Source organism: Pelodiscus sinensis, chromosome 8 (genome assembly GCF_052426305.1).
Source record: "Pelodiscus sinensis isolate ZL-2025 chromosome 8, ASM5242630v1, whole genome shotgun sequence".
NCBI classification, from domain to species: Eukaryota; Metazoa; Chordata; order Testudines; family Trionychidae; genus Pelodiscus; species Pelodiscus sinensis.
In genome coordinates, this window is record NC_143059.1 from 53,608,263 (window position 1) to 53,634,613 (window position 26,351).

Genomic DNA, 26,351 nt, shown 5'->3' on the forward strand with positions numbered 1-26,351 from the left:
ATACGCCTAGAATTGAGAAATTCTAGATAATCTCTTATTTGAAAATAAAATATTGATTGTTTTTAAAGAGCTAAACATATAGTACCAGTTTCTTTGAATAATAAAAAATAGGATTTTATTGCTGCAAAATGCACCCCTTGTTGTAAAATTGTGCAGCAGGATCTAAGCTTATGTTCTTATGAAAATTCTTTCAAATACAAACTAGAGTATAAACAGGTTTGTGTGAGTCTGTGGGCATCCTCAATCAACTCTGAAACATGAACTGCCTCCATTTGTCTGCTATTAATATCTGTTATGTGCAACAACATGGAGATGGTGTTGCACACCATCTTCATATTGGTGCACATAACAAAATTCATTCTGCATATGGACATAAATTAGGGGGAACACTGTTGGCAACCCTAGGTAGAAGCAAGGGAGGGAAGCTCACCTACAGCCTAAGCTAAGGGGAACAGTTAGGAGGTGCGGGTGACGGCAAGCAGTACTAGCGTGGGCGGAAGGACTCAGGAGGAACAGAGGGCAGCCATGTAGTCGGCCGGAGAGAAGTGATGCTTTGAAGGGGAAACCACTGCTTCTCTCTGGCTGCGTGGCTGCCCCCTTCTCCTCTTGAGATCTCTGAGTCATGATTGCACCGATCGCTGATACTTTGTGAGAGGGAGCTGGGCTTAGCTTGGGGGGGGGGTGTCTGTGTGCCCTGTGCACAACAAGGGGCCAGAGCCCAATATGCTGCACCCAGCTGCATGGGCACCATGACATTTGGAGCAATTTGGTACCCCAAATTTCATGATGCCCTATGCAGCTGTGTGTTTGGCATATAGTAGGTATGGCCCTACCTGCTATAGGTATTTCTCCAAAACCATGGACTTATGGCCTGTACACCATGTACCCAAAGGCTGGGGAACCTTTTTCTGGTTGGGGGACACTGGCCCACAGAAAAATCAGACCTGGCGAGGGGAGGGAGTGCAGCCACTGGCCGCAGCTGGAGTCCTTCCGGCCGTGCCCCCAGCAGGTGCTCCCTTTACTTGCCAGCAGAAGCTGGGTGGGGGCGGGGCTGGGAGCCACTTTCCCCTCCCAGCTTCTGCTCGCAAACAGGCTCCCAGCTGGGAGGCGGGCCGCGATTGGCCCTGGGAGCCTCTGGTGCCGTTCAAAAGCCGGGCGGGAAGGGGTGTCTGGGAGTCCCGGCCCCCGCCTCCGCCCCTGCCCCACCCGGCTTTTGCGTGCAACCACAGGACTCCCAAAGCCAATTGCGCTCCGCCTCCCAGTTTCTCCCCCGCCAGGCTTCCCTCTGGCGCCTTGCCGGAAATTCACAAAATACCGGACATTGCACATGTCCGATATTTTCTGAATTTTTCTACCGGACAGATAGTGCAAATACCGGACTGTCCGGTAGAAGACCAGACACCTGGCAACCCACTGGGGTGAGGGGTCTGGGTGGGAAGGAGAGTGCAGGAGTAGGGTGGGGATGTGGGGTCTGGAGTTCTGTGCACTGCAGCTGGCATTGTCCCCCCCCATTGCTCTTATTTCTCATGATTCACCCAATGGCAGCTACAGGGTGATGCCAGCAAGGGGTAGTCTTCCTCCTCCCTGCTAGGCAGAGCCTGCAGGCTGGATCAAGCCCTGGCTTGCCTGGATTGGTCCTGTGAGTCTTGGGCCCTTGTAGTGGAGAGCCAGGGCCTGCGTGCAGGATCAAGGCGAGCCCTCCGGACATCAGGGGTGGGGATCCTATCTCAACTCTTATTGCAGTCTGGGAGGCATTTATTTTAAGCTTTCTGTAAGAAAAAGTTAGCAGCTCTTTAAAATTAGCGTACAAACATTAACCAAACAAAAAGAACAAAGTCTTGAACAAAAAGACTTCATTGAAAACCGGAACCATTAAGGGATCTTTCAGAAGAACAGTCCAACCAAGGCTGCTGTAGTGACACCCCTCAGGTCTGATGTTTAAGAAAGGCTGGTGTAGAATGAAGGATCAAGCAGACATTACTTGTTTTTTCCCCTGAAGTGTACAGAGATTAGGGGAAGAAAGTGAATAAGATTCTCCTTATCCAGGTGTGAAATAGCAGAAGGGACCAAAATCTATTCTTATGCAAAATCTGTTCTTCTAAGTCAGTAAAGCCATGAAGGTGCCAACTGGAATTAACGTTTGTGTTCACATTCCCTTTTTCAATCAAACTCATTGCATGCTTACCCAACATTTATTTCCGTATGGGAAAGAAGTTAGAGTTGATGCAGAAAAATGAGGATGAACTTCAAGCTTATTTAGCTTTAAGTTTTTGGAATGAAACTCTAAGCAAAGGTGAGGTTTTTTTATGATGGAATAAACTTCTAGAGACATACACATGCACAGAACCCTGTCTGAGCCGATTCAGCCAATCTTTCTACCATAGCCTGCTAAGAGGTGGATTTAACATCTTTGAGAGAGAGGAGAGGGGAAAACCTATAACAGTGTGTGTGGAGCTTCCTCTAGTGCTTTTGTAGCTCCTTTAAAGTACAAAGATGCATTAACCTGTTGAACTAGTTTGAGAATAAGGAAAGATCTTGGTTGCTTGTGCATCCCAGTAGAAGAATATGCATCAAATAAAAAAATTGGATTTTTATTTTTAGTACAGTTCAATATAATATTGAACACAGCAACTATACACGGCACCATAATAACTCTAACTCAGGGTATGTCTACACTACCCTCCTAGTTCGAACTAGGAGGGTAATGTAGGCATACCGCACTTGCAAATGAAGCCCGGGATTTGAATTTCCCGGGCTTCATTTGCATAAGCGGGGCTCCGCCATTTTTAAATCCCCGCTCGTTCGAACCCTGTGCTGCGCGGCTACACGCGGCACGAACTAGGTAGTTCGAACTAGGCTTCCTAGTTCGAACTACCGTTACTCCTCGTGGAATGAGGATCATCCTCGTGGATCATCCTCCCTGATTGGATCCATCTTGTCATCTCTAGACTGATTCTGGCCTGCATATTTATACCTGCCTCTGGAAATTTCCACTACATGCATCTGATGAAGTGGGTCTTTGCCCACAAAGCTTATGCTCCAACATTTCGGTTAGTCTATAAGGTGCCACAGGACTCCTCGTCGCTTTTGCAGATTCACATTAACACGGCTACTCCTTTGATATTGAACACAGTGCATCATAAATCTGATGCCCTTCAATGAAGGTACTATAAAAGTTAAAGTACTGGTATCCAGAATGTAATGTTTTGTTTTGTTTTTCCTACAAATGTGTGGGAATTTGTTTCTTTCATGGGAGGGACAATACTTCTGCAGGTTCTGTGCAAACTTCCCACCCTACGACTCTAGTTTTGCCTTTTCCCTCGAACATCTGGCCCCCAAAGGCACCAACCAGTTGCCCAGTAATGTGACCCAGCATACACAGAAGATAGCTACAGGCATGAAGATCTCGGAAGCAGCATCCTGGAGCTGAATGCCAGCCTCATGGAAGCCTCTTTCTCTCCTTTCTCATTTAAGCAGAGGTCTGGTTATATCAGGAGTGAGGTGAACTAGAGGGGTGGGGTGGAGTGGGGGGCATGTGAGGACAATGCCTACATCCATGGCAGGCATAAGTTACTGTAGTAACCAGATTTTGGCTACTTAGGGTTTATTGAGCACGTTCAGTAACTCTGCTGAAGCCACTGCCCTTTGCCATGCCCTCACTTGGTATAAGTTTCTGCTGACTACCTTTTATAGGAGGTTAAAAAGGGATGAAAAGTGCTCCTACAATTGTGTATATCAGTAAGTGCTACTGGTATAACTGCTCCTTATAGGAATGTGCTAAATCTCCTACCTGTTGGAATGTGCTACCTAGGGTGTGAAACCTCACACAGGTTCCATGCCCTCAGAAGGGGCAGGGCCTCAAGCAAAAGTGCAGGGCTGGGTCTAGTTTTCCTCAGCCAGTCTTCCTGTGATACCCATACTGTGCCACCTAGGGCTCCAGTGGTGATTTAAAGAGCCCAGGCCTCGAGATGCTGCCTTTACTGAGGTAGCAGTAGCAGCGAGGCCCCTTTAAATTGCCAAATTCTGTGGTAGCTACCCTCCTTGACACCTCTCTCTCCCACACCCTATTGGCATTCCTGCCAGTGCAAGGAGACGCTGGCCAGAGGGAATAGAAGCAATGGGCTGCTGGCTGGCTGCCAGCTGAGCTCCTTCCAAAGCACAGGAAGCAGCTTTACCTTTCTTGTTGGCAGGAGTCATCTATCAGGGCTACATGACCAAGTTCGCTTCCTTCCCTTCCTCGTGGCCTGACCACGCCCCCTGCTTGCTCAGTAAGGCCTAAATAAAAGGAAGAAGGCCTAAGCTAACGGATCACTACAGTTTGTTCATGTAAAGACTCTGTAGCCATGAAGCCTCGTGGCTATCATTGGCTGTACTAGCAAATGGGTAAAGGTATGGCTTGGGCCACTGCTTCCTGTGGCTCTTCTTGGCTGCAAATGGCAAACTGCAGCCATTGGGAGCCACGAGGCTCCGTGGCTGCAGAATCTTTGTTTATGTAAACCGAAGAGGTTTGTTAGCAGCTTTCTCAAAGTGGGCTTATAGCCCGCTTAGAGAAACACTGGCTAAAGGCTATAGCCTTTTTAGTTTTATGGTTAATTTGATGCTCCTCCCATGACACCTTCTGCAGTGCAGTTGTGTTAAATATAAAAAATCTTGGGAAAGAATGAAACTGAATTCAATAGCAATATATATGAGAATAGTGGACTACAGTTGGTCCCTGAGTTGCGAATGGTCGACTTTCGACTGTTCGCAGCTACGACCGAAGCTATTATAAATGGCGGACCCCAAGTTACGAACGCAGTCCGCACTTGCAAACGGCGCGGTTGCGTGTAACTCTATGGGGTCCAGCTTACAAACAAACGGAGTTACAACCAATTGCTTGGTTCGTAAGTCAGGAAGAGGCTGTAATTGTTTTATCTTCATGTTCATTAAAAAGCAAAAAATTCTTAATTCTCTGCAGATACTTCATAATTTTAGTCTGTTGCTTTGGAAAGCACAGAAACCAGGGTCCCGTGTCTCAGAGTTTAGGTCCAGGTTGATGAATGCACATTGGAAGGGGAATTGCAGCTTTTGTTAATTGAATCACTCTGCTGAGTAAGAATCTTTGTGTTTCAGTCCTTGTTCATTGAGATCTGAGTTAGGCCCCAATTAAATTAATGGAGCAGTTCATGCCTTATAACTATTGGCTTTCTACAAACTCAGGCAGTTTCTGATCTGTAATATCAAATAAAAATAGCAAATGTAAAAGGAAGAATATCTCAGCAGCTTATTGTGCAATGGAAAGAATTTTTAAAAAATTTCAATTGATCTTAAACATTAATTCTGATAACTTTGCCCAAATGAGGAAGCTGAAAGCTTCACATGGAAATCTGTTAAAAAAGAGAGGTTCTATTCTGTAACTTTTAAAAGAAAGTTAATTACCCATTTTATAGTTAATTATAACTTTAACATGAAATAGTAATAGAGAGGTAGCTGTGTTAGTCTGATCTTGCTAAAACAAAAGGAAAAACTATGTAGCGCTTTAAAGACTAACAAGATGGTTTAATAGGTGATAAGCTTTCGTGGGCCAGACCCACTTCCTCAGGTCATATTCTGGAAGAGAACTGGCAGTCATGCCAATTCTCTTCTGGAATATGATCTGAAGAAGTGGGTCTGGCCCACGAAAGCTTATCACCTATTAAACCATCTTGTTAGTCTTTAAAGCGCTACATAGTTTTTCCTTTCGTTTTAACATGAAATGTGACTCCTGTACCAGTTTTACTGACTTAAAATAATGCTTGGTTCTTTTGTTCTATCCAGCAATACTTTGTAGTAATAGTACAGGGCTGGGGAACCTTTTTTGGGTCAGGGGCTGCTGACCCACAGAAAAATCAGTCAGAGGCTACACACAGGTGAGAAGCAAAGTGAGAAGCTCCAGACTGAGAAGGAGAAAGACACTTCCCACGTTTCCCTTGCACACTAGAGCCTATCGAGGCCCAGGCTAGTAGATTTTGTGTGCTCCTGCCCTACAGGTGGGTGGATGGGAAGCTGGAGCGCCAGCACAGCCTCCCCAATGCTGAGTCTCAGGGGCCAGATTCAGGCAAGCTGGCGGGCTGCATCTGGCCCCCGGGCCTGTGGTTCCCCAACCCAATAACAGAAGAATCTTAGTCTCCTGTAGTTGACATTTGTAAGTGCTGGTTCTCTTCAACTTGTGAGAAAAAGCTGTAGAAAACTAGACTGTTAAACTTTGTTGCAAAAGAGAAGTCTGAAATTATTAATTGGACTTTGCCAAGACACTCATCATAGAATTTAAGTAGGTAAGTTCTTAAACTTCTTTGCCTTGTATAGTGTCTACATACCTTAAATTATCCTATGTATTTAATTTCTATTGTTTATAAGAGACTATAGCTGCATCGCAGTAGAGATGTAAACATTTTAAAAAAATATTAACTGTGTAACCAATAAAATACACAGTTAACTGCTTCCTGGGCTGCTGGGGCTGCCCGTGCTCCCAGGGCCCTAGGTTAACTGATTAAACTCTTCCATCCCTACACCACAAAACTAAATAACGAACTCCTGATTTTTTTCCCAAATCACATCCTATTTTTTATGCTAACTGTTCTTTCTCTCTGGTTATTATGTGATAGAATCTACACAAAGTGAATCTAGGAATATTCAGCTGTACTCTTTTTCAGATGTTTCAGAACTTGAATGAAAAAATAGTAACATGCTGCTGTCCTGTTGAAATTATACAATGGTTATGTTCTCTTTTGGAAAACACAGAAAATCTGTCCCCTCTAAAAGCATAGAAAACATAAGAAATGCCCTGGAAATTTCTGTAAAACTGGTTGTATAAGTGAACTCTACCCTGACATTGTCCTGTTATCCTCTGTCTAATGTTAGCATCACAAGGTTCAGGTTCTAACATGAATTAATTGTTATTTTAGAAAGATCGTTCTGTTTTGCATAAACATGTTCTGCATATTCATTATCTGGCACAATGACACTTTCCATCTATTTAATTTTATAATCATGCTGTTAAGATGGAAAATTACATTCTCCTCAAGGTTCCTCCTTCTCCCCTGCAAAAGCTGTCAAAGGAGTGGCTTGTATTTCTAAACATATTGGCTTTGTCTAGACTGGCAAGATTTAGCGCAAATACTCTAAACGCAAGAGTTTTTGCGTTAGAATATTTGAGTAAGAGAGCGTCTATACTGGCATGTGCCTTTGCGAAAAAGATTTGCTTTTGTGAAAAGCATCCATGCCAGTGTAGACGCTCTCTTGCGCAAGAAAGCTCTGATGGCCATTTTAGCCATTGGGCTTTCTTGCGCAAGAAATTGATGTTACCTGTCTACACTGGCCTCTTGTGCAAGAACACTTGCACAAGAGGACTTATCCCTGAGCGGGAGTGTCAGAGTATTTGCACAAGAAACACTGATTTCATCCAGTAGAACGTCAGTGTTCTTGCACAAATACTCGCGGCCAGTGTAGACAGGTGGCAAGATTTTGCTCAAAAGCAACTGCTTTTGCACTAAATCTTGCCAATGTAGACACAGCCATTCTGTTTTAGGAGAGGTTTCTTGTGTTCTCAGAGTAGTCTTGTTTTCCATTTCATTGAAAAGTAGGAATAAGAGATCCTCCGGAAAAGGGCTTTATTCCGGACAATCGCGCCAGTCTAGACGCTTTTTTCCGGCTTTTCCCCAAGCCGGAAAAAAAGTGGCGGACATGTTTATTTAAATCCCACGGGGGATATTTAAATCCCCCGCGGATTTCCCTATTCTGACTTACCTGCTTTGCATGACTTTTCCGGAATTAGGGGCCAGTCTAGACGTAGCCCTGGGGAATGGGAGATTGTGGTTGGGGCAGTTCTGAACGGGAGCGGAGACATTCCCAGCCAGCCCCTTTCTCGTGCCTGGTACTTCTTTCTCTTTTCTGTATTATATTATGAGCAGCAATCCCATTCCGGGCACATCTCATTTTCCTGGCACAAACCAAACCACCATATAGCTTTAAGTTACGATAAGAGGTAGTTATATACTGAATTTGGTGGTCATAGCTTTTACTGTTTAGGAGGAGTTCTTGAACAAACAGACAAACTCTCTAAAATATATAGTAGATGGACTGTCAATCGATTAAAAATTAATAGCAATTAATTGTGGGATTAAAATAATTGTGATTAAATCACAATTAATTATGCTGTTAAATCACACAATTAATTATGCTGTTAAACAATAATATAATAACATCTATTTAAATATTTTGGATGGTTTCTACATTTTCAAATATATTAATTTCAATTGTAACTCTGGCTATGTCTATGCTATGGGGCTTTATCAGAAAAAGCCCCAATAGTTTTTTCAGAAGAGGCTTTTCCGTCTCCACTGGGCCAAATTTCAGGAAAAAACCTCTCTTTTGGAAGAGCCCTTCTTCTTCGTGGGAGGAGGAAGACAGGGCTTCCAAAAAAGTGCATTTGCTATTTCGCAAAAAAAAGCAGAAGAGCAGACAGGTTCCCTGGATGTGGCGGAGTTTTTCCGGGATACCCCATAGTGTAGACATAGCCTCTGAATATAAAATCAATTGTTCTCTTTTTATATTTTTTATTACAAATATTTGCATTGAAATAGTATTTTTCAGTTCACCACATAGAAGTATCGTAGTGCATCTCTATCATGACAGGTGAACTTACAAATGTAGAATTATGTAAAGAAAACTGAAATAAAACAATGTAAAACTTTAACACCTATAAGTCCACTCTGTTCTACTTCTTGTTCAATCACTTGTTCAGCCAGCCGCTCAGACAAATAAAGTTGGTTACAATTTGCAGGAGCTAATGCTGCCTGCTTCTTCTTCATAATGTTACCTGAAAGTGAGAACAAGCTTTTGGCATGGCACTTTTGTAGCTGGTGCCACAAAATATTTATGTGCCAAATTTGCTAAAGATTCATAGATCTCTTTATGCTTCAGCCACCATTCCAGAGGAAACGTGTCCATGCTGATGACTCGTTTTGCTTGATAATGGTTCAAAGTAGAGTGGAATGATGCTTGTTTTCATCTTCTGAGTCCCCTCTAAAAGTTCTATAGTTTTAGAAGTCATAAAAGAGCAACACTTCAATGAGGAAAGTATGTTCCACGTCTCTTCCCTCTGAGATTTTGAAAGTTAGTTCAGATTCTTAAATCTTGGGTCAAGTGCCGTAGCTACTTTTAGAAATCCCACTTTGGTGCCTTTTTTCTGTTTTGTCAAATCTGCAGTAAAAATGTTCTTAAAATGAACATGTACTACTAAGTCAACATCCAAGACTGCTATAATACAATGTATATTACAGAAGGAGAGTAAAAAAGTACATAATTCTACTCCAAGGAGTTGTCATAAATTTAATGAACACGTTACCTTCTTAATGAGCATCATCAGCATGGAAGCATGTCTTCTGGAATGGTGGCTGAAACATGAAGGGGCATACGACTGTTTAATATATCTGATACATAATACCTTTGCAATGCTGGCTAAAAAGGTGTCACAAAAATGCCTGTTCACAAAAATGCCATGTGACAATGTGTGACGTTGTTAATAAGAATCAGGCAGTAGTATCTTCTGTAAATGTAAACAAACTTGTTTGCCTTAGTGATTGGCCAAACAAGAAGTAGGACTGAGTGGACTTGTCAGCTCTGAAGTTTTATATTGTTTTGTTTTTGAGTGCAGTTATGTAACAAAAATGTACTTTTGTTATACATTCATGGTAAAGTGTTTGCACTACAGTACTAGTATGAGGTGAGTTGAAAAATACTGTCTTTTTATTATTTTTACAGTACAATATTTGTAATCAAAAATAAAAATGTAAAGTGTATAGCATCCACTTTACCTTTTATGTTGTACTGGATATAAATATAAATATATTTGAAAATGTAGAAAAACATCCAAAATATTTAATACATTTCAATTTATATTTAATAGTGCGATTAATCATGATCAATTTGAGGTAATTGCATGTGTTTACAGTGATTAATCGACAGCCCTAATATATTTTCTATTGTTATCTTATTAAATGCTATTATTAATACAATATAATGAAAATATTGGTGTAGTTGAAATTATGCTGATTGTTTTGTTTTCCATGTTCATGAAAAAGCAATAATTCGTAATTTCTCTGAAGCTGCTGCAGAATTTCAAGTCAACTGCTTTGGAATGGCACAGAAACCAAGGTCCCAGTCCCACAGTTAGGGCCAGGGTGGTGCAGAGTACACTGAAAGGGGGTACTTTAAATCTTTGCCTATGCACAAAAGCTTCATCATAGACATTAACTTTCTATTAAGGCTGCTGAGCTATAGTAAATGAAAGCAGAAAACCTGTTTTATCTAGTATTTGATGTGAGTATTGCATTCCTTGATACCTAGTATAAACTTTCTTAGATGAATTGCAAAAGCATTGTAAATACTATAATCCCAGAGGAATAGGCACATAAATTCCTACAATGATTTCCTTCATATGTAGAGTATGTTGGCTCTGAATGTTAATTTTCTCTTTCCAGATCTCTAACAAAATACCTGAAATCAAGAATGTTTTCCAAACTAGCCCACACACAGGCCATTGCTGTTCTGCGTCGTGGTGCTCATGCTTCAGTGAGTGCTTCTACATCTGTTGCAACTAAAAAAAAAATCCAGGGACCTCTGTCATCTGAGTATATATTTGAACGTGAAGCTAAATATGGTGCACACAACTATCATCCCCTACCTGTTGCTTTAGAAAAAGGAAAAGGTACTGTATCTTGATTTGCCTTTTATGCTACATAAGAAAGTGTGATGTTTCAAAACTTATTAGGGAATGTTCAGGATTTTAAAAACTTGTTGAAGGTTGGAGTATAATTTGTTTGCATCCAGTATAGCTAATGAAAGCTACGATTTGTCTGTACAAACACTTACTTGTCTATACAAATGCTTAGTTTGCAGCAAGTGTAAATCTACCCAGCACTAGACTGCCATGCACTAGTTGAACATGTGTTTCCTGCTACTGCCCCTTAAAATTGGGGTAGATTGTATCATTCTATGGAACTTAGAGTATGTCTAGACTACAGCCTTTTGTCGACAGAAGTTTTGTCGACAGATACTGTCGACAAAGCGTCTGTCGACAAAGAGCATATAGACTACAGCCAGTTCTGTTGACAAAGCAAGCCACTTTGTCGACATGACAATGTAGACGCAAAGAACAGTGTAGATGCAATAACGCCTTCTGTTGACAGAACTCTGTCAACAAAAGGCGTTATTCCTCATAGAATGAGGTTTACAGCCGTCGACAAAACTGCTGAGTTCTGTCGATGTTATGTCGACAGAACTCAGCAGCAGTGTAGACGCAGGTATAGTTTTGTCCACAAAAGTCCACTTTTGTCGACAAAACCCTGTAGTCTAGACACACCCTTAGTGTGTAGCAGCAGAGTCCGCATGGGCAGTTAGTGCACAATGCAGAGTAGATTTACACCCCAGCTTGCCACAAACTAAGGCTGTGTCTAGACTGGCAAGTTTTTCTGCAAAATCATCTGCTTTTGCGGAAAAACTTGCCAGCTGTCTACACTGGCCGCTTGAATTTCCAGAAAAGCACTGACGATCTCATGTTAAAATCATCAGTGCTTTTCCGGAAAAACTGTGTTGCTCCCGTTCGGGCAAAAGTCTTTTTCTGAAAGACTTTTGCGCAAAAGGGCCAGTGTAGACAGCATAGTACTGTTTTCCGCAAAAAAGCCCTGATCGTGAAAAAGGCGATCGGGGCTTTTTTGCGGAAAACCGCGTCTAGATTGGCCACAAACGCTTTTCCGCAAAAAGTGCTTTTGCGGAAAAGCATCCTGCCAATCTAGACGTGCTTTTCCGAAAATGCTTTTAACGGAAAACTTTTCCGTTAAAAGCATTTTCGGAAAATCATGCCAGTGTAGACGTAGCCTAAGTGTTTATGTAGACAGTCCCTCTGCTGCTAACATAAGCGATTGTGCAACTAATGACTTATAATAAAACAGATTGATTTGATTCAATCTGAGGATCTAAATCAGGGGTGGAGAATCTTTTTTGGGTTGGGGGCCATTGATGCATAGAAAAATTAGGCAGGTACTACACACAAGTGAGAAACAAATAAACAAGTCACCCCTCACCAATATGGGCTCCCCAATGCAACGGGAAGCTCCATGCCAGAGCCAGGCAAGCCGGGGGATGCATCCGGCCCCTGGGCCTTAGGTTCCACACCCTTGATCTAAACCTTTATTGATCAGTAGTTACATATGTGATCTGTTATTTCAGTCTCCATTATAATTGCTTAAAATCTAGACTGAATCTTGCTGTGAAGTCCAAACCAGCTGCAGTGGCAGTTGATTTGGCACTGCCTAGCTGGTATTTAGGATGGGATTTTTTTTTTTTTACTGATTTAGGAGAAAAGTCCCAGTGACTGTGAGGTTTGTGTGCCATTCACTTAGATACTTTTGAAAATCACATCTTTCAGTCTTTTATTTTTTTTAAAAACCCTTGCTTAGAATTTCACATCCTTAACTGAGATAGAATGTGACTTATTTGAATGACTCATTTATTAAGTAAAGAGTTTCTTTAGCTGAAGGTGAAAACTCGTTTCCTTATAGCTGTTTCCTGAACCTTAAATGTTTTTTCTACTCCTTTTGTCTAACAAATATGTGCAATGGTGTATTTTCTAGCTCTTGCTCATGATTTCTAATTATTAAGGGGCTAAGATTTCAAACTATGTAACAGATTTGTAGTATTTTAGGTTAGTTCCAGCTAATCACAGATTATCATAACTGTCTTTTTTGTCAACACATGAATACAAGTCTCTTTTTGTCTTCCCATGAATGCTTTGAGTATATAGCATTGTAACAACATGTGATACTGAATAAGGAAACTAGACAAACTAACTACTATAAATAGTCATTGTATTTAAACACTATAGTGAAATAGAATAGCTCTTGTCAGCTCACTTGTAATTTAAAAATAACAAAAAAATCAATAACCTCTTTATACATACTCATGGTTGATCAAATTGATCACTCAGCTGTTCTTTATTATTCCCATAATTTCTAAAAGGGTTTGAAATGATTCTGTGTCAAATATATGTATGGAGAAGCAACAGAATCAATTTGTGTTTGAAAGTGGATGTTTTTAATTGGGTTGTGGCATGTGGAGGAGCAAAAAACTGCTAGGAAGATGTTGCATGGACATTTTTCTTCACCTTTAAGAAACAGAATTTACAGCAGCCTTAAGTTATCTTCAATTATCATATTGATATACAGAGTCTCAATTTAATAATAAACATGATGAAGTATGTTAGATCTATATGATGATGTTTATATACTGGTACCATTTGTGAAGTCAACTGTACTGTTATTGTTTTAAAGTTGTTCATCTCTTTAATCTTGTTTCAAGGTCTTCCTATATTGATTTCTCTGGTTCATAGGTTCAAAAGTGTTATTTGTGCACTGTATTAAGCTGTTATTCTGCTAAGATGATGGGGTGATCAGTTTGCTTACCCATGCCAAACACATTTTGCTAATTTACATGAAAGCTGTCAGCTCTGGTTCTAAGCAAGTAAATTGCAGAAGCCCATTATTCTTACTCTTAACTCCTCTCCCAAGGTTGATCCTCCCTGTCTTTCCAGGACTCCAACAAGGGGGAATGTGGGATATGAGCAGAAATGAGTACTCATGTGATCCTATCTAACTTCACAGAGCAACAGCTCTGTTATGGAACTCTATTCTGCACTTGAGAATTGCTTGGGGTACTGGTGATGTGCTGCAATATTTTGCCACCCATTCTGTGGCTAGATGTACCATGCATTTGTGTTTTAAGGAATTGCCAGCATACCATACATACTAGACTCCAGGTCATTTTGTTTTATAGTGGTAGCTTGTATTATTATTGTTTACCTATGGCCTTGTTTTTCTCATGTTCTAATCTAAATTTTTCTAGGTATTTATGTGTGGGATGTAGAAGGCAGAAAATATTTTGATTTCTTGAGTGCTTACAGTGCTGTGAATCAAGGCCACTGTCACCCAAAGGTTGTAGAAGCTCTGAAATCTCAAGCTGAGAAATTGGCCCTTACCTCTAGGGCATTCTACAATGATGTACTTGGGGAGTATGAAGAGTATATCACTAAAATGTTTAACTACAGCAAAGTTCTTCCAATGAACACAGGTAAAGTATTTACTTCCATCTCTGTTTTGCCCATATGTATGAGACTTGTTCTTATAAAGGACCAGAAATTACAAGTGGCCAGATTGCACATATGTGACTCTTTCTTTATTTTAGGCGTGGAAGCAGGAGAAACTGCCTGTAAACTGGCTCGCAAATGGGCATATACCGTGAAAGGAATTCCAAAATACAAAGCAAAGATTATTTTTGCAGGTATGTGAAGTTAACATCACAAGAGCTTATTCTCTGGGAGAGAAGATTCCTCGTCATAATAGTACCGCAAGTGTAGGCTAAAACACTATATTCTTCTAGGGTATGATCATTATATCACAGTATCTTTTAAATCCCAATCTCTTCCTTTCATGAATTTGGTTTTAATACTGGCGTTCATTCCTGAATGTCCCTGGCAGTTCAGTGCCTCTGTGTCCCCGAAGGAGGGTTTTAATAAATCCACTGAAGCTTATATATTGGACAGTACCCTTCAGGGATCTTGTTTATTCATCCCCAAAGGCAGAACATTTCTCAGCATCTCTACCTGGAGGGAAGAGGGGCTAAATCAACTGTAGACTGTCTACCCCAGTTATGTTCAAGGGCCCATATCTGCAAGGACTCCATTACCCAAATCCTCTTCTAGAGTCAAGGGCTCCTTGGTACTAGCTGGGAAGGGTTCCCCTTCTTTTGGTCAGGGTTTTCCACAGCAACTGAACCTCAAGGACAGCATATACAGGCAGTCCCCGAGTTACGCGGATCTGACTTACGTCGGATCCGCACTTATGAACGGGGCTTTCTCGCCCCGGAGCTCGCAGGCAGCGGGACCGCCCAGAGCGCAGCGGTCCCGTCACCTTGACCTCTGGGGCGAGAAAAGCTGCTCCGGGTGCCCCTGGTCTGCTGGGGACCGTCTCCAGCAGATCAGGGACACCTGGAGCAAAGCCGGGGAGGCAGAGAGGTCCCGCGCCTCTGAGGCTTTGCTCTGGCAAAGCCTCAGAGGCGCGGGACTCCGCCGCCGCTGCGGCTTTGCTCCCGGTGTCCCTGGTCTGCTGGAGACGGTTCCCTGCAGACCAGGGACACCCGGAGCAAAGCCGGGGAGGCGGAGGGGTTAGGGTTAGGGCAGCTAGTGCGCTCCTCCCCCCCCAGCAGACCAGGCTTTTGTTGTGGACCCTGGGGTAGAGCAGCTGGGGTGCTGCCGGGTTGGTCCTGCAGGGACATACCTGGCAGCCCAGCTGTTCTGTCCCAGGCTCGAGATTCAGCCGCTGTTGAAACTGATCAGTGGCTGATTCCAGGAAGCTGGGGGCGGAGCAATTCTGCCTCCAGCTTCCTGTAGTCAGCCCCTGGTCAGTTTCAGCAGCAGCGGCTGAATCTGAAGCCAGTTCCGACTTACATACAAATTCAACTTAAGAACAAACCTATAGTCCCTATCTTGTACGTAACCCGGGGACTGCCTGTAATTCCTTTAATCTAGGGCTTCTGTTGTTGCATGTTGAAATGGTTCAAGGGAGCCAGCTTTCTCTGAGAGCTAGTCCTTCCCTTCTGGAAACTCTTCCATCCTGTAGCATTATCCCTTTGCTAATGAGCCCCCTCAACCTCTTTTCTCCCAGAAGCATTCTCTATAGGAGCTTTCTTTTCCAGCACTCTGGGAACTGTTCCTGTCCTAGCAGCCCCTGTTCTCCTAGCTCCCTGCATTGGGTGTAGATTTCTTTTTATCATGCCAAGGTGCTTCCCTCCTAATTAACAGCCTCTCAGTGAGTTAATTAGTCACAAGTGAACCTGATTTGTCTCATTTCCCCCTTATGGTGCCTGTCAGAGGGCCAGCTACCTTCTGAAATGGGTTCAGTGTAGATTGTTGTGGAATAGATTAAGCTTTAATATCTGCAAATGTCTCAGATACCAACTGATTATCAGGGTTTTTTTAAAAAAAACATTTTATAGAGATAACATGTTCATAGAAATACTTTTTAAAAGCAGGGATTGAAAATTAATTTTTCCTTGCCTTCTATTCAGAGGTCAGGATAATGTTTTCTTGGCAAAAGTTGATACTGCCTGTATCAACAAAACAGTGAATATAATTCCCCGTTTTGTCATTAGGTACTTTTGACGCAATGTCATCTATTGCAGGGGCAAAAGAACTATGAACTCAGGTCCTGGAAGGTAGAGAGTCTTCCATTTTCCTTTCCGTATTATTGAAGATACATACACTGATTAATTATCACTGATAACATACTCCCTTCTTTGTATCTTTCTTTTTTCTTTATTTTCTCTTCAGCATCTGAGGAAGTGAGTTGTAACTCATGAAGGCTTATGTTCTAGTACCCCAGTATATTTGTTAGTCTTTATAGTACCAGTGGACTTCTTATTGTTTTCGCTGAAACATACTAACATGGTACTCTCTCTCACTAACACCTTACTTTTCTAAAATCAGCTGCATGGTTAGCAGTAGTTTTCACTGGGAGGCTGTCAGCCTCTTATGAGGCTACGTCACTGCCTTGGACATCATTGCAGATATGTTAATGTGAAAACCATATTTGCTGCTTACCCTTTCCAAAGTCTCTCTGTCATCTTCATGCAGCTGCCAGCAAATTAGAGGTTTCTCAAATGGCCGCTAAACACAGACTTCTGAATGGCAGCCTAATCATCTTAGCAGTTCCCACTTCTATGTAAGGCTTTCATACCTGATGTGGTAGGAGTTGCTATTTCTATGATAAATCTGCATTGTAGCCTTAATCATGTAGTGGCTATTATAGGAACCTTGAGTTAATATTGGGAGCTTGAATTTCCTGATGTTACCTTCTATTGCATAATGTATTCTATAAGCATAACAGAGACAAGTTACTTGTAATTCAGAAAAGTGCATACATAACTTAAAAATACTCATTTCTATATAGCTACAATGACTTAACTTTGGCTCCCTTTGGTCACGGAACACTGTTTTAAAACTGTTAAAATGTTAGGCAGTGATTTTGTTATATATTTATCTTTTAGTTTTTAAAACTGATTTATACTACTGCAGTTTTCAAGACTACTTCTGGCATTTGATGCATGTAGTGATTAAATCATAAACGCTTAAATCATTAATAGAGATGGGTGAAATATTTTGCACAACTTTTTTGGGGTGAAAAGTGTGGATTCAGTAGCAAACATTTTGCAGAGTTATATATATTTCATCAAGTTGTTTAGTCAAAAAACCTTTAAAAAGCCAGGAAAAATAAAAGCAATTTCTAAACTACTTTTCATTTCAGAATTTCCTTTAATGTTGTTTATCCTTCCCTCCCCCTATCCCCACCAAAAAAAACCCCAGCGTGACAAATTCTTGGAATCTAAAGAAAACATTTTATTTCGGTTGAAGGAAACGTTTTATTTGACCCAAAACAAACATTTTTTTTATTTTTTCAGAATTGCCAGTGAACCGAAAAATCTGTTATTCGCCCAGCTCTAATCAGTAGTTATGCTTTTATAGCCTAATTGAATGCAAGTAAGTTTTATTAATGCTGTTTCAAGTCTGGAGTTGAGTAATACATTGTCCTCTGAAGAGACAGTCAGATGTGCATATACCAGAGGGCATGGAAATTGTAAACAACTTATTAAAATATATTTTTAATTTGCAGTATTTAAATTGGGGATGGGGAACCAACAATTGTTGGATTGGGATCCACTGACCCACAGTAAATCAGTTGGGGGCCGCAAACAAGTGAGAGCAAACATACAAACAAAAAAACTCCTCACACTGATATGGCCTCTAAGAAGGAGAAAGACACTCCTTACATTCCCTTCCCACACCAGAGCCTGGGGGGGAAGGGGCAACCTAGTAGATTTTGTGTGCTCCAGTCTTGTGGTGGGGCAGCGGGAGGGCCGGAGCATCAGATTCGGCTTCCCAATGTTTGGGGGCCAGATCCAGGCAAGCTGGGGTCCACATCTGGCCCATGGACCTGAGGTTCCTCACTCTTGACTTAAATAATGCTGTTTAACAAATATTTTCCCATTATGATGGAAATATTCTACAGTTCTCCATGGCCATAATAACTCGGTATCTGTAAATTATCTAAAATAAAAATAATCTCTCTCTTTGGAGAGGTATGTTTTGAGGAGGGATTGTAGAGCCAATCTGCAGCTAGCTAGGGCCAATCCTGTTGTGGGTTTTGAACATCAGAGCAGAGAACTTAAGGTGGATTTTTGTGCTGGATAAGGGAGCTGAGAGCAGAGCATTAGGATGATATGATGAGTAGGAAAACTGTGGCATGTTGTACCAGTTTAAATTTGTTTTATTGTGTGATGTTTTGATCCTAGATGAGTAAGTTTGTAGTAACCAAGCTTACAAAGATCATGTATGTATGGCTCACTATAGTGACATGGCTGCTCTAAGAGCCCAGAGGTACTATTGGGTTTTCAGCAGTCAAGTGTTGTTGCAGCATAGGGGTGATTCTGTCTGTGCTCCTTGTGCAGGGGACCAGAAGAGAGGCTGGCTTTATGAGCACTACAGCATCTGGGGATTTCCCTCATGGTCCTCAGCTGACTAGATTCACTGATTTTTATGGCCCCTTTGCACCCTTTAAGAGTGCACTGTTTTTTAAACTGTTTTTTTTTTAATACTATTTAAAACATTAGGAAAGAAACCTTGATGTAAATAATCTATTTTAATCTTGTTTCATATTTCATAAAGAAAAGTTCATTCTCATTTGTTGGTATGACTGTTAAAAATATGTTGAAACCAGTTATACTCTTCACACTGCGTTTGGTACAGGTTGGACCTTCCTGGTCCAGCATTGTCAGGACCTGACTGGTCCTGGATGAGGGATTTTGCTGGACCAGGGGAGATAATTTTTGGACCCCTGCCACTGGTCCCCCTGGCCTGGCTGCTGGCCTCCCAGCCATCTCACCACCTCCTGCTAGCCCCGCTGCCCTGCTGACCCACTGGGCAGCCATTGCTGCTCTGGCTCTGCTGGGCAGGCCAGTGCTGGGGTTCTATGCAGCCCCGTGTGTTGAGGGTTCCTGGGCAGCCATGCACATCACGCTTGGGCTCCATGAGCAACTGCACACATGCCAGGGTTCCCAGCATTGGATCTCCCATCCCCTCTGGGCAGCCCCACTGCCATGCACTGGACGGCCCCGCCGTCAGCTCCCTGCAGGCAGCCCACTGCCCTGCCGGTCTCGCAGGGATCCTTAATATTAGTCCTCCACTGGGACTCTTGTCTTGCAACATACATGCTGGACCATGGATGTTTCCAGACTAGAGAATCCTGATTAAGAGAGTTTTAGCCTGTACTACTTTTTTCTAATTAGAAGGATACATTATATTTGTACACTTATTTAAGCAATTATACACCTTAACATTTATTCAGATTATTAATTTTACAAGCACGATTACATTAGAAAATGGTGAATGAAGCGCTTTTTATTTTAAGTGACTTTCTTTCAATCTGCATTGGATGGAAATCAGAATGCAACTAATATTTAACATCAGCATTTTGAAATGGTGTTTTATTAGTTAAATAAAACTATACCTGTGCTGGGTACATAAAAAAATAGGTTTATTAAAACATTTTAATACTGTTTTAGTAAACTAAAGAGCACTATCCATAGTGCTTTGTATTCGTGCCCATCAGTGTGAACGAAGCTATTTGCATATATATTTGCATGCAAATGCAACCACACTTAAATTGCGGCCCTCGGCATGTGCTGTGAGTCATTGCAGCCCTCGAGGCTTCAAAAGTTGAGTAGTCCTGGTCTAGGGTGACCCAAAACAAGTTAGATGTCTAACTCTCAGTAAATTAATGGGAATTAGGTTTCTCACTTGCTTTGGTGCTTTTTGAAAATCCCGCAAGGTTAGGCAATGAAGTGCATAATTACCTTTGTACATCTTGCACCATGTCCTTCAAGTTCTTAGAATTAGTAGATCTTGTCCACTCCTACCTGATTTTTGATTTATAGATTAGAAGAGGAAAACAAGTTTTCTTGCTCTTTTCAAATCCTAATTGATTTCTTTACTTTGAATGAACTAGCATGGACGAAGAAAATATTCTGTCTGGCCTGCTTGGCTAAATTGAAACCACAAGTAATTATGGCAAAAACTGTTCCGTACATCAGAAAATGTAAAGTGTTTATGTTGAGGGGAAAATTGTAAAAGCCAGCCTTTCCTTCTTTGTAGAGACTGACTGATAATATGTTTTAAAGCAATATGTGGCACTTATAAAACTTAGGTTAACTGTAAAAGTTAAACGATGTTCTCCTCCCAATATTTTATGTGTAATTTAAAAAACAGCATCCTCTTTAACTCATTAACATTTGAGGACTCAATTTATTCAGCATACCTAAGAAGTGAAATGGATAGTTTCTAGTAAGTTTAGGCCTTACCATAGATTGCCATGATTTAAATGGATTTATTTTTAGAAGAAAAATACAAAAATCTGATTTTTATAAAAATGGATTATTATTTACTTGATCTTTCCTGCCACAACAAGACTGTAGACTGAAGAACTTGACCTTATAACTTCATTCTTTACCTGTGTTGCTGAACACCTTTAAATATTAACATTTATTTTAAAAAATCTGACACTTCACTAATTAATTTGTCCTGTGTTCCTCTTAATGTGGGCAGAGACACTACTAGTATTTCACTTCTGTTTATTGTCAGTGTGGTCTGTTTAACTCCTGTCTCTTACCATGCTTCCATGTTAAAGGCTACCATCCACTTAAAATATTCAGAAGGACAACCAGTTTATATTTGCTAGTTATTTGTAATAGCTCAGATTATTAACCATCTTTTAACCTTTTCCAGATTTTGTTTACTTGCCAGTACTTGTGTTATGGCACAATTTTCTCCTGAATAGTCTGTTTCCTTATGTGATTTTGGTGGGTGATGTGGCCTGGGTTTTTTTGTTTGTTTTCTTGTGCCTCATATAGCAATGGGGAGAAAAATAGGCTTTGTGTGTTTAACGCATAAATTAGCAGAGTGACTCAGCTGATAAATAACTCATTTAAAAAATAAAAATCAAACAGCTTACATTCTGGTTGCTGTCTGATCACCAATGCTGACGGATGTACTTTACACAATTCTAATAATTTCATAGTTGAAAATTTAATAGTTCTGTCAGCTAAGTGCTACAGTTGAATGCCTTTTTAAGTGTTCAATATCTGTTTTCCCTCCCCTTCTTTCTAGCTGGAAACTTCTGGGGTAGAACAATGGCTGCAGTCTCTAGCTCTACAGATCCAACTAGTTATGATGGGTTTGGACCATTTATGCCAGGCTTTGAAGTAATTCCATACAACGATCTTCCAGCTCTTGAGGTATTTCACAATATTTTCCTCTGTTTTCTTAATTTCTCCTTGTAGGTACAGTAAATTAATTAATGCAAATTAAATTAATGCAAAGAAAGTGAACATGGCTTATTATTGGAAAAAATGTTTGACTGCAAAATATAGTTCTCTGTACAGGCAGTCCCCGGTTACGTACAAGATAGGGACTGTAGGTTTGTCCTTAACAAACCAGCAGCGCCCCAGCTGCTCTACCACAGACGTCCCGAGAAAAGCCTAGTCTGCTGGGGGGGGGGGGTGCACTAGCTGCGCCCCCCCCCCCCCAGTAGACCAGGGAGACACGAGCGGCGGGACCGAGACGTGCCGCGGTCCCCCCGCCCGGGTCCTCTGCGGCTTTGCTCCGCGTCTCCCTGGTCTGCTGGGGGGATCCCCCCCAGCAGACCAGGGAGACGCGGAGCAGCTTTTCTCGCCCCGGAGGACGCGGGCGGCGGGACCGCGGCGCGTCTGGGTGGTCCTGCCGCCCGCGTCCTCCGGGGCGAGAAAAGTCCCGTTCGTAAGTACGGATCCGACATAAGTCAGATCCGCGTAACCCAGGGATTGCCTGTACTTGTTAGAGTTTTTTGCAAGTTTTTATTTTAGAACCCAATGGGATAATTCTGCTACCTGCAATAGCCAATGTCCCCTAAAACTATTCTGGGCTGGTTCTTTACTTCACTGAAGTGCCAGTACCACTTCTTGCAACAGCCTCGGTTTTCTTGGGAGGTTTATCATCAAGCTACTGACTGGGCTTGGCTTTGCTTAGCTTGAAAGCTCATGTAACCTCAAAACTTAAACTGTGATTGTTACCCCAAATAAATAAGTGCATTTCAGTGCTAAAAGGGTGTTGGATTAGTAATCTTAGAGACTGAAAGCTTCCACGTTGCCATAGCACAAGTAAAGCTCCGTGGGGGTGCAAACTCTGCCATCTCCCTTTCTCATATACTTAAGCCATGATGATCTCTAGAGACAACACTTAACGGGGAGAGAAGTTAGTTTGCTCTCTGTGCCAACAGATATGCTAATGACTTGTAGAGAAGGTGGAGATTGTGTGATAGAGATGTGGGTTTTTTTTAAGAACTGGTTTGAGACTCTACACAATTTATTCTTACAGGAACAAAGGTTTCACCGTATTTTTAGTTGCTTTTGAGGATAAGATTATTCAAAATTGGATCAGGATATCAACCTTCATGGTGGAAGTTTCTGTATTTATTTGCTGTCAGTCAACTTCATTCAGGCTTTCAAGGTTCTTTGAGCTGTGGCCTGTGACTTAAATCCATACCTATGTGCCTGATAATAAACATACATTGGTTGTCTTATTAATGGGAGACTCCGATCAATCAGGGCTGGTCCTAACCAATTGGTGGCCCTGGGTGACAGTCCGACTTGCCTATAGGGTTGCCAGATAGTTTAAAAAAAAATACCAGACAAAATTTTGTCAAGCAGAAAAAAATGGGGTAGGGTGGGGGTTGAGGAGTAACCAGGGAAACCTGGGTGGAGGATTCGGGAGTTTGGTCCGAAATGCGGCCCGCCCCTACGACTGGCTCTGTCGGTGGCCCCTAAGACTGTCTCTGATTATCTCTTTCTGGGTGGCCAATATACCAGCATCTCATATTGGGAATCTTTTAGTTCTTTGCTTAAGAAAATGTCTCCTAAATGTTGACAAATCTAGCCAGTTTTAACCTTGTCTCTACTCTTTTGGGGGGAAACTTACTGGGAAAGCTGTAGCAAAACCTGTCTCCGAATGCTTAGTCTCTGAGGGTACATCTACACAGCCATGTTATTTCAGAATAACTGACACTATTTTGAAATAACAAAGTGCACGTCTACACAGCAAGCCATTATTTCAAAATAATTTTGAATGGTGGACTTCTTACTTTGACTTCTGTAACCCTCATTTCATAAGGAGTAAGGGAAGAGAAGTATTTTTCCTTTAACTTCCTGCTATGTAAACAGCACCAAAAGCTGAATTAAGCTATTTCAACTTTTTTGTGTATCTTACTTCGATTCTTACCCTGTAGTGTAGACGTGCCCTAAATTTCCTTGACTATTAAGGCTTGAATGTGCATTGACATGTCTGCAGACCCTGCTCTGGAATAAGAAAACTGCACTTGCATGGCTCAATTCTTGTAAGGAGATCCGGGGGCTACTCTTGTTCAATTGCTTTTTTTTCTTCAAGAATTCTCACAAGGGGTTAATGAAGTTGATACATTTAATTGATTTGATAAGCCACCTGTCTGAGTGTCCAACTGCTTTTAAGGCTTCTGATGTTTTATGCATGCAAACAGACTAACTTTTCAAGGTATATGGTGATGCATGCTTATGTATTGCAGACTGAAATCTAAAGTGTAGCCTTTCATGTGAATAAGTTAATGTGATCCAACATGCTTATCTAAGGTAGAAATTTGGAGCTAGATTTAAGTTCTGTTACTTAGATGAATCCCTGAATTTCCATTATTAAATCTCTTTATGGAAAGTAAATGGGCTTTTTCCTCCTTTAAATGCATATGTTCTTCATAGCGTGCACTGCAGGATCCAAATATAGCAGCTTTCATGGTTGAACCAATTCAAGGTGAAGCAGGTGTGGTTGTCCCTGATGAAGGTTATCTAACAGGAGTGCGAGAGCTCTGCACAAAACACGATGTGAGTAATCCATTTTAGTTACATACTTGAAAATACATCCTACCAAAGTTGAGTACCTCCAAAATCTTGGCCCATGAGACCCTGGCAAATAATTGATACATTTAAGTAAAAAATGCAGTGGTGAGGCCTTTGTGTATTATTAAACCATTTGTTTTCTTTCAATATAAATAAGGAGACTAACTACAGTGCATTTTTCAGATCCTTCATGACAAGCCATTACAGTATTTTGGGGCAGCAGTAGTAGTTAATATGTAGTTCTTTTGTTTCTCAATGGTACGTTATCTAATTATTAACTTCCTACATTTCACAGTGATGGGAATTACACGTATGGGCTACCTCTAACATGATGTGTCTGGGTGAAATCTAGTGTGTCATGGTATTAACAGTAGTTCAAGATTAAATGGAAGTGTAAAACATTTTAGTTTGTCTTTTCTGTAATTAATTCTGTGCTTAGACAAACATACTTGGAGAATAATAGTAGCTAGCCAGAAGCTGTGTTCAGTCTCTTGGTGCCACAGACAAACCTCCTAATTCTCTATGCAGTGGACAGGTTTCAAATAATGCAGCTGACAAGTACACTGGCACTAGTGCAAGCTACTCATGACTATAAATGTAATAGAATAGGCTAATCACTGGTGTAAGTAGATGCACTCTCAAATTAGTGGAGTTCTCTCTTTATCCCGTCAGTGAGACAACTGCTGCCATTGTAAAATCCTGCCTTCCAGACAAGATTATTTGTAATCAGGATGCTCATGAAATTCTGGTTTCCTCCAGAGGAGTGTGGTTAAAAAAAATAGTGCTTAGTTAGTACTATGTTAGGCCCCTGTAAAGCACTTAATTAATATTATATTTCACATGCCTCTGTTAGTGTCTTCTCTCTGACAGTGGTTATTTTGTTACCCCTATTCAGCTATTTTGTACTGAAATCCAGACAGTGCAGCTTCTTCAGAATGGAGTATCTGCTTCATAATCTCTCTATTTTAAAGCAAGAACAAATATAATGCCAGTAATTAGACTTTCATACACAGTATACAATTATTTCCTCCAGACAGTGCTTCTCTCTTCTTAGGCTGTCATCTTCTTCCCCTTCCTAAGGAGCATATGTTCCCTTCATATTCACCAAAGAACTTATTTTCAAACAAGACATTACATAGAATACTACCCTCTTCCTCCCCCATGCCTGGGCCACTTCTTTTAAGCAACTTACTTCTTTTCACTTATTACTACTTTTATTCAATTGTTGGAGCTGCTTGTTTTTAAAAACTTTTTGTATATGGCATTCTTATTCTCATGATTCAAGCACTGTAGGTGAGCCTTTTTCTAATACTGGAGAAGCAGTAGCATCCTGTTCATGCTGGAACTGTAATTAGTAAAGTTAACTCATTTACTACTGTGCTACTGAAATTATGTCTAAAAATGGGCCTTTGCCATTTGTCAGTGTGACTATAGCTTACTTTATTCTAAGATGCAACCTAAGATTGTAGTGTATTTAGTCTATTTTTTTACAAGACCAATAGACTTAGCTACTGAGGGCTGTAAAAAGTGCTCAGCATTAGTCTGCTTCTGCTTCCATTGTAGTCACTGAATTTATTTCGGTGAGAGTAGAATTAGGCCAATGATGAGGGCTTTTGAAAATATGACCCTTTGTCAAACTTTTTTGTATAGAACTTCAGATGTATGCAATGTTATAATAATGTGGAATGTGCGAAAAATAGAATAGAATTCTTGTCTGTCCCCAAAGAAGTCATAATGTTAAAATGACTATATGATATGCGGAACACTTACTACCATCTACCACTTACTACCATCAGTAGATCATGAAAACAATAGGTTTTCAGGAGTTTGGGGAGGGGAAAAAAGTGGTACTGGAAGGTATTTCATGTATTAAGGAACACTGTGTTTTTTGTTAACTTTCTGAAAGATCAGTATGTCTAAATCTTAATTCAGTATCTGAGTTAACTGTCACTCATTAAATTTTTTAAAGGTTCTGTTTATTGCTGATGAAATACAGACTGGCTTAGCTAGAACTGGAAAAATGCTGGCTGTTGACCATGAAAATGTGAGACCTGACTTGGTGCTGCTTGGAAAGGCCCTTTCTGGTGGCTTATATCCTGTAAGTAGCAAAATATTGTTTAAGTTTAAATTAACCATTGATATTGGAGTGACTGTAATGTGACACATTGAATGTAAAATTGGTCTGATGTGTGAGATTCTTGGGAAGGGCGATGTACAAATAGGAATAACAACTTCCAGAATTATGAGGCACTTTCAACCACATACCCTTAGTAAGT

The 26,351-nt window shown here is 41.0% G+C and overlaps 1 protein-coding gene across 1 annotated transcript in view; it reads left to right on the forward strand.

The window, feature by feature from the left end:
* OAT (ornithine aminotransferase) overlaps positions 1-26,351 on the forward strand; it is a 34,096-nt gene that overhangs the window by 2,510 nt on the left and 5,235 nt on the right. Inside the window, exons 2-7 of the mRNA XM_075935304.2 lie at positions 10,500-10,726; positions 13,918-14,142; positions 14,257-14,352; positions 21,287-21,414; positions 23,938-24,060; positions 26,045-26,173. Of these exons, the coding sequence (XP_075791419.1) occupies positions 10,528-10,726; positions 13,918-14,142; positions 14,257-14,352; positions 21,287-21,414; positions 23,938-24,060; positions 26,045-26,173 (900 nt within the window). The 5' untranslated portion in view covers positions 10,500-10,527. The remainder of the gene's footprint in view (positions 1-10,499; positions 10,727-13,917; positions 14,143-14,256; positions 14,353-21,286; positions 21,415-23,937; positions 24,061-26,044; positions 26,174-26,351) is intronic.